Source organism: Gymnoscopelus braueri (assembly GCF_963280865.1).
Source record: "Gymnoscopelus braueri genome assembly, chromosome: 1".
NCBI lineage: Eukaryota > Metazoa > Chordata > Actinopteri > Myctophiformes > Myctophidae > Gymnoscopelus > Gymnoscopelus braueri.
The window spans coordinates 55,781,012-55,789,848 of NC_137603.1; the positions used below are offsets into that span (position 1 = coordinate 55,781,012).

Consider the following 8,837-nt stretch of genomic DNA (forward strand, 5'->3'; position numbering starts at 1 on the left):
ATAATAATAATTATTATTATTATTAGTAGTAGTAGTATTAATATGATCATAATAACAACCACGTGTTATGTAACATCTCACCTCTTCTATCTGCTCTCTCCAGAATTGTTCACAACTCAAGCTTCTTCCTCTTCAGACAAAGAGCTTCAGTTGTTTGTGACAGAGAAACATGTCTGGAGTTCTGATATGTTTCCTTATTGGATGCATGCTGCATGGTAAGTTACTGTATACAACAATGATTGCATTCTGGGATTGCTGGTAGAAATTAACACTCTTGATTTGCAGTGCAATTAGTACAAGTGGCCTTAAAAACAATACTTTTAAAACATGCATAATACTTACAACGGTACAGATGTACTGTACGTAGATAGTGGTTAGCCCGGGAAACCAGACGAATCTGCCAGTGCGAAAGTCTGGCAATGCCAGGCTAGATAGTGGTAATTGCACAGCTTTTTGAATTACAGTTCTCAGTAAAAGGGGTGTTGGGAGAAGGAAGTGGTGTCCCTGAAAAGCAAATTCATGACAAACTAGGTCATGCAAGGTAGATGCTTTGCATTAAAAAAAGGTTGAAAATGAGAACAACAACTAAAGGAGCACTCAATATATCACATATAATAACCAGGACGGGTGACCTGCCCAAAGCTGTGTAAATGTTCAGCTGTCATGACCAGAGGAAGCTGCGGGGGGAAACAGTGTTTTACTTTTTGCAGTCATAGCATCCGCTATGGAGATAAGTGATAGTACTAGGAACATATAAGTTATTACATAATTATATATAAGATCAAACATATATAAGGATGTATTGAAATTAAATAAAAGGATAAGATAACAACACTCTTTGCACCTAATCAAAAATCTGTGTTTTCAGTCTGCATTTAAAAGAAGAATACTGCTGTAGCAGACCTTAATTCAAGTGGTAGAGAGTTCCATATAGAGTATGACTATAATGACCGCACCATAACTTAGAATTTATTCTAGATATAATGAGGAAATATTTATCTGATGATCTAAGGGATCTGCTCTGTGCATATTCAGTGAACATGTATGTTAACCACGTAGGAATTTAGGAAGGACCTAAGCCATTCACAGATGTACCAAGAACTAAAAGGTTAGATGCAATCAGTGTTATCAAATCTGTCAATGTAAATAAGTGTCAATCTATCATTTACTCTTCACCATTCCCTACTGAAAGACTTGTGTTTTATGTTTCAGATTCCCTCTGCCAAAGGTTTGCCGCCTTTGTGCCTCAGAGTATGGAGGTTCTGCGTGGATCCTGTCTGACGATCCCTTGTTCCTTTACGATTCCACGGGAATTCAATAACAATTTAGATAACACTTGCAAAGGGATTTGGAAAATAGGTGGTACAAATGGCGAAGAGGTATTTAACCCATCTTCAAACAAACCTCAAGCTATACAGAGATTAACTGGAACTCTGACTGGAAATTTAAATAATAAGGACTGCACCACAATCCTGAACAACATGGATTCCAGTTACAGTGGTGATTATTACTTCAGACTACAATGCAACAACGCTCTTAAATATGATTTTGGACAACAACATTTGAAGGTGTTGGTTAAAGGTAAGCATAGAGTAAAATTACAATTGTTAACCGATACTTTGACTGAACGTATTATGGATATACTGCATTATAAATCAAATTATGGAATTAAGTGCTCATGTGTAATAATTACTCCATATACGTCTTCATACCAGAAGAACCACCCAAACCAACATTAACACAAGACCCAGTGAATGTGAGTGAGGGGTCCCCAGTTAGACTAAGATGCTCTGCTGCAGTCCCCTGCTCTTCTCTGCCACCAACTCTGACATGGACCCCCGGACTGGCTAACACTGAGGAGAAACTGATGGAGAATGAAGATAAAACCAAAGTATTGGTATCTGATATGACCTTCACTGCTTCTCATATCCACCATGGACTGGAGATCTCTTGTGCTGTTTCATACAAACGACAATCTCGCAACAGAGCTCTGACATCTAATACACACATAACAGTCCATGTTCAATGTGAGTTAATCTGTACTGGATTCATCTAGTACATTTATAACACTACAGATTAAAGGGTGAAATGTTTAAAATGACCAGAAAAAAAGTAACATATTTCTGTATCAATGTTGACTCAGCAAGTTTGATAGAAAGGTAATGTGGCATACAGCAGCCTGCAACCTACAGTACTAGTACTAGAGGGCAGCATTATTACTCTGACCTGCAACAGTAAATGTACATATCCATTAACTGGTAAAATAGCTAATGGATGTCAGCCAGGTTTACAGAGAGTAGAGTTTGTCAACACATGTTTTGGTCATTCCAGTGTATACAACATTGTGAAACAATCTTCAGTAATCATGATTATACTGCTGAATGCATACATGATTAATCAATGTATTTTTTTTCTAGATCCTCCGAGGAACACCACAGTGTCAGTCAGTCCCTCTGCTACAGTACAAGAGGGCAGAACTGTGAATCTGACCTGCAGCAGTACAGCCAACCCCGCTGTAAATGAATACACTTGGTATACATTTATTAAAGGGAATAAGACTGTAATTGGTTCTGGAAGCATCCTCACCTTCAGTCCGACTCCTAAGGAAAAGAGTGGGCTGTACTACTGTGAAGCGAAGAACATCCATGGAAAATCTAATGCAACAGTCACGCTTAACATTGAATGTAAGTACTGTGTGTCATCCATAGAAGCTGGTGTTTATACTGTATATCTGTTAGGCAACTCTGGTCTTTTAGATTTGATCAGCTTACAACATGTCAGCTGATCCCTGTGGTCCAACCACAGTAAAGGGCAGTGACTTGTAACAGTGAAGCCAACTTACTGTAGAAGTAAAAGCTAAAACTAAGTTAACGGTTAATGTTAAAAAAAAGCAACAACAAAAAAACAACAACAACAACATGAGAGCCTGCAACCTACAACATTGTCCTTACCAATAATATCCGTGACTCTGGTTCAGTAGAGGGCAGCATTACTTACTCTGACCTGCAACAGTAAATGCATCGCTCTGGTAGAGTTAAAGGGATATTTCACTTTCAAAAAAACTTTGGGTCATTTTATTGTCTACTCAGGCTTTTGTGAGCCCCCCAGACCGTTTTTAAGTTGCTTGATTTAGTATTTAGATATTTGATATTCATTTTATCAGACACGCCCCCTTCCTATAAAACCCCATTATAACTTCAAACTCAATTTTTAACATGTTAGATTCATCAAAAACACCCGTCCTTCCTTGGTTCTGGTGACTCACCCTGCCCTCATAATACGCGAGGGGGCCGTGTTTTTTCGATAACTTTTTTCATTTATTTTTTATATTTTTGGGGGAAAATTAAAAAGCTTAAATACAATAAAAAAATAAAAAATGAAAGAAAGTCATCGAAAAAACACGGCTTCCCTTACGTATTAGGAGGGCAGGGTGAGTCACCAGAACCAAGGACGGGTGTTTTTGATGAATCTAACATGTTAAAAATTGAGTTTGAAGTGGGGGGTGTGTCTGATAAAATTAATATCAAATATCTAAATACTAAATCAAGCAACTTAAAAACGGTCTCGGGGGCTCAGATAAGCCTGAGTAGACGGTAAAATGACCCAAAGTTTTTTTGAAAGTTAAATATCCCTTTAATGTGACAGCGGGTACAAACTGTTTGTCAACATGCATGCAAAGTATGCACATTTTGGTCACTTACACATCAGCGTATACAATAATATGAAACAATCCTCATCAGTAATCATGATTATAGTGTTGAATGCATACAGTACATGATTAATCAATGTATTTTCTTTTCTAAAGATCCTCCAAGGAACACCACAGTGTCAGTCAGTCCCTCTGCTACAGTACAAGAGGGCAGAACTGTGAATCTGACCTGCAGCAGTACAGCCAACCCCGCTGTAAATGAATACACCTGGTATACATTTATCAAAGGGAATAAGACTGTAGTTGGTTCTGGAAGCATCCTCACCTTCAACCAGACTCCTAGGGAAAAGAGTGGGCTGTACTACTGTGAAGCGAAGAACGTCCATGGAAAATCTAACGCAACAGTCACGCTTAACATTGAATGTAAGTACTGTGTGTCATCCATAGAAGCTGGTGTTTATACTGTATATCTGTTAGGCAACTCTGGTCTTTTAGATTTGATCAGCTTACAACATGTCAGCTGATCCCTTTGGTCCAACTACAGTAAAGGGCAGTGACTTGTAACAGTGAAGCCAACTAAGTAAAAGCTAAAACTAAGGTTAAAGGGATACTTCACTTTCACATAAAATAAACATTTAAAAAATATATAAAAAATAAATGAAAAAAGTAATGGAAAAATCACGGCCCCCTCACGCATTAGAGTGTCCTACTAATGTGTGAGGGGGCCTTTATTTTGCCATAACTTCTTTCATTTTTTTTAAATATTTATTTTTAATGTTTATTTTATGTGAAAGTGAAGTATCCCTTTAACACATTTTTGGCGGGAACCCCTTTTTGTAACTATTCCTTTCAGGACGGGAACCCCTTTTGGGGTTCTTTTTGCTATGCTATGTACAGTATATAGCAACATACATTTGTTGTAATTTTTCAATAAATATTTGAAGTTTTTCAGAATATTTAGATGGCATTTTTAGAATCGGCCTCAGGTCTAAATGGGTTAAGCTAACGGTTAATGTTACAATGGTAAATTAAGTGAATTTCATAATGAATGACATTCACATTGGTGGGCCAGTGGGCAATATAAATGTATTTTATAGTAGAAATAAATTGGGGAGGGTGATATTTGCATGTAATATACGGGCTGGAGCGGCAGGGGGCTCCTCATTGATAGGTGAGTCAGTAGGATACAACAGCAGTGACAACACAGAAATGTGTGTAGGGAGGAATCAATTGGCATAACGACTCAATTGGGGAGAAAAAGTTAATAAAGAAATAAAGAGGATCAGTGCCACCATGCCCTTACAGATTTTACATTGTTTACAGTCGCTCCTGACATCCTGCCCTCCTCTGGTTGCATCAGAACTGGTGACCAGATCAGGTGTTTCTGTGACAGTGTGGGGGAACCGTCTCCCACAACCCTGTGGAAACTGGATGGGCAGCCTGTAAACCAATCAGACACGTTTACCACCGGGCAGGAACCTCTGAACAACGACACAGGCCTGAGAAGCTTCATCAGCATCTCCCAGTCCCAACGACCACAGGAGCAGAAGGGGCCACCCACTGTGGTCTGCCTCAGTAGCAACTCTTTAGGATCTGCCAGTCATCACTTCTGTGTTCGATGCGTGGAGACTCAAGGTTAGTATGATGAATACCTTTGAGGCCTTTAAAAAACATTAGACGTTCTTGATATTCTTTAAAGCAGGGAATAATCTTCCATTATTCATTTCAGTAGGATTGTACGAGTCTACTGTAGGTCAACCATCATCACTGCTGCTCTTCATCGTTATTGCTGTTCTGGCAGCATTGCTGGTGTGTGCTCTGGTGTTTGCTAAAAGGTAAGGTAACACCTCACTGTGGCTTTCCCACAACATCCACAATTCTACTTACCATGATTGATTGTTTGATTAATTACCCTGACCGTCATTTCGGTATAAACTGTTATTTTCCAGGGCTCATCAGAAGCAGCGTAACAATCCACCCTATCAAGTCACAGGGATGAGCAGTAATGCTGTGAGGAGGAGAGCATCCCTGACAGATGAGGAGGGAAATGAGGTACTATTATTCATGCATTATCCTACTAAAATCAGAGGACATTAAATCATCATTAGCATATCTGTATCTAAGACACGTATGCTGTGGATTTCAGGTTTGTGGCATGTCAGAGACAGAGGACATCTATGTCAACTGCCTGGAGCTGAGGGGGGCAGGACAACAGAATACACATTCTCAGAATCCAGATCTAGCAGCGCCTAACCCAGGACCTGAACCTCCGTCCTCATCTACAACAAACCTGCCAAGCTCTGTGCCAGTTGATCAAAGTGATGTGATATACTCCAGTGTGATTTGGAAGAACAAGAAAAATCCATCAAGAACAAACAATAAGACATGATGGACATGGTGGCTGCTAGTTTGTACTTGGATGAGGAGAGAAACATGCTCTGTGTTCTTGTGGTTAGTGTGTCCGCCCTGAGATTTGGAGGTCTGGGTTCAATCCGCCGGCCGGGTCATACCAAAGACTATAAAAATGGGACCCAAGGCTTCCCTGCTTGGCACTCAGCATCAAGGGTTGGATTGGGGGCAAGTCCCTGCTACATACTGTACTAGCATCATGTCCAGGAGATGTACTTATACATCATGGTTGGGGGGATGCACTTGTAAATCAAGCCACCTCACGGTACAGAAACAGGAAATAGGCTTCTGCCCTATGGGCCATATGGCTTGGGAACCAACACTTACTTTATCACCTGAGTAAAGCACTGCAGATGGAGAATCTGTATGATGAATCTGGGTTTAGAAACGCTGCCATAATGTCATAGATGCACACCCGTCCCATAGTAATATTTTGTTTCCTGTTTTCCTAATATTTGATTGTGTTCCCTGTTGAATGTTGTAGTATATTTTATTGTGTTTGCTGTTTTACTTTGTATTTAACATTTTACTTTGTATTTAATGTCTTACTTTGTTGTGTTCCCTATTTTATTTTGTACATATGTTTTTTTAATTGTGTTTCTTGTTTTGTTTCACTGTTTTACTCGTAGTTATCAGCTAGTTAAGATGTCTCTCCAACCTATAATTAACCTTTTGTTATTTTAATTTAGCACTTATGTTTTTATTTAATTTTTATTTGCAACTTTGGGTACTTAGAAAAGCGTTAAAAAAGCGTTGATAAATCTGAGCTATTATTATTATTATTATTATTATTATTATTATTATTATTATTATTATTATTACCCGTATTGTCTTTTAAGATCCTGCCCTTGTGTGTCTGCCATGCCCCTGATCTTCCACATCTGCTCCCAATTACTCACCTGCCCCTGTATAAATACCAGCCGTTGTATTGTCTTTGTTCTACACTGTGTTCATCACTCTCCAGCAAGACTGTATAGTCTTTATTCCCTAGTGCTTGGATAGTTTAGCTTGTTCCTTGTTTTGGATTTGTTTGCCTTAATGCACAACAGATTGATGTTTTTTGACCTCTGCCTGCATCAACATATTATTCTGCAACAAACGATACCTCCTGTTATTTGATTAATAATAATAAACCTGTTGAACTGCACCTGCTCTGCCTCTGTCATCTCTGCTTGGGTCCATCATCTGTGTTCTTGTCGCCGTCCACTCCCTGGGTGGATGATCTGGAGATTGTTCATTCCAACTATGGCAAAACAGATTTGCCTGCCAGGATGACCCCCCCCTCCCCCCTCAGACCAGGTGAATGTTACATGTATGAAATTAGCTACGCCAATTCCAAACAAACCCACGATGCCAGCGCTATTCAACCCCTGTCATTCTGAAAAGTCATTCTCAGTGAGCTAAACCCACTAAACTGTGTTTAGAATGTTCTCTGTCTAGGTCTGAGTTTTGTTGGTCTGTTAATTCCCCAGGTGTTTCTTGTGTAGCTTCCTGTCTACCCTTGTTTGCTGTCACCTGTCTTGTCTCCACCCTGATTTGTTAACCCATTCAATCCGGTAACGCATCTGTGTCATTTTAGATTTGAGCTATAACCATTATTTTATACTTTTGCCATTCAAAAATAACAGACCTACAAGCTCATAGCGCGGCACAGAGTGAGCTATGAGCTTGCAGATCTGAAAAAGCCTAACATTTTAATTAGTTCTTCCTTGCCTATGACAAGCTTGTCCACAAAGTTAAAGGTGGAGTAAGTTATTATTGTTATTATTATTTATTTTTTTCTTTATTCTGATAGTTATCATTGGTAAAGAGCAGGGGTCTTCAATGGCTTTCAGGCCAAGGACCCCTTAGCTGACAGAGATGAAGCAGGGACACCCTAATACATGGGTATTCAACAGGGGGTCCGCGACCCCTAGGGGGTCCTCAGAGTCACACGATATTGTTTATATATTTATTTGGACTGAAAATATGCATGAAACCGACATATTATTAGCAAAGACAAAATTCTACACAACCACCCCCACTGCATGGAGGACAGTAGCAAATTTAGAAAACAGTGAATTAAACAATGTAAACCCATTCAAGCAAAAGTGTACATCATTTATATTGTACTTAAAAATATGAATGATAATGATTTATAGAAGAATCTTTTTACAGTTTACTTTAAATTAGTCAATTGTAAATTAGGTCTGTTTTGCAAACCATATGGTTCTGCACAGGCTTATGAAACTTATTTTTTTCACTTTATGGGAAAAAACTGAAGACAAAAGATTTAAAAAAAAAGAGAAGTAGGCTATGACTAAGTTACAGAAGTGGTCAATTTCATCAACCCCTGTCATTCTGAAAAGTCATTCTCAGTCAGCTAAACACACTAAACTGTGTTTAGTATGTTCTCTGTCTAGGTCTGAGTTTTGTTAGTCTGTTAATTCCCCAGGTGTTTCTTGTGTAGCTTCCTGTCTACCCTTGTTTGCTGTCACCTGTCTTGTCTCCACCCTGATTTGTTAACCCTAGTGACCTGTGTACTGTTTGCCCCAGCCTATCCCTGTGTTGATTGTCAGTTGATTCACATGTGTCCTTGACTGCCTGCTCGTCCTGCATTTGGGTCCTACACACTCATACCCTGACAGTTACATGTATGAATTTGGCTATGCCAACACCAAACAGACCCAAAGACATGATGCCAGCACTATTTAACCGCACAAAAAACAAAGGTAAGGGGGGGCATGATTTGGCAATACAGATTTGCCAGCCAGGAAATGTGCCTGCATGTTGTCAGTGT

At 39.3% G+C, this 8,837-nt stretch overlaps 1 protein-coding gene across 1 annotated transcript in view; it reads left to right on the forward strand.

Annotated features, from left to right (window-relative positions):
* LOC308089203 (vascular cell adhesion protein 1-like) overlaps positions 1–7,186 on the forward strand; it is a 32,218-nt gene extending 25,032 nt beyond the window's left edge. The window contains exons 10-17 of the mRNA XM_080433778.1: positions 1,213–1,581; positions 1,716–2,027; positions 2,418–2,684; positions 3,806–4,072; positions 4,973–5,284; positions 5,379–5,484; positions 5,599–5,701; positions 5,796–7,186. Of these exons, the coding sequence (XP_080289904.1) occupies positions 1,213–1,581; positions 1,716–2,027; positions 2,418–2,684; positions 3,806–4,072; positions 4,973–5,284; positions 5,379–5,484; positions 5,599–5,701; positions 5,796–6,038 (1,979 nt within the window). The 3' untranslated portion in view covers positions 6,039–7,186. The remainder of the gene's footprint in view (positions 1–1,212; positions 1,582–1,715; positions 2,028–2,417; positions 2,685–3,805; positions 4,073–4,972; positions 5,285–5,378; positions 5,485–5,598; positions 5,702–5,795) is intronic.
* The last annotated feature ends 1,651 nt before the right edge of the window (positions 7,187–8,837 follow it).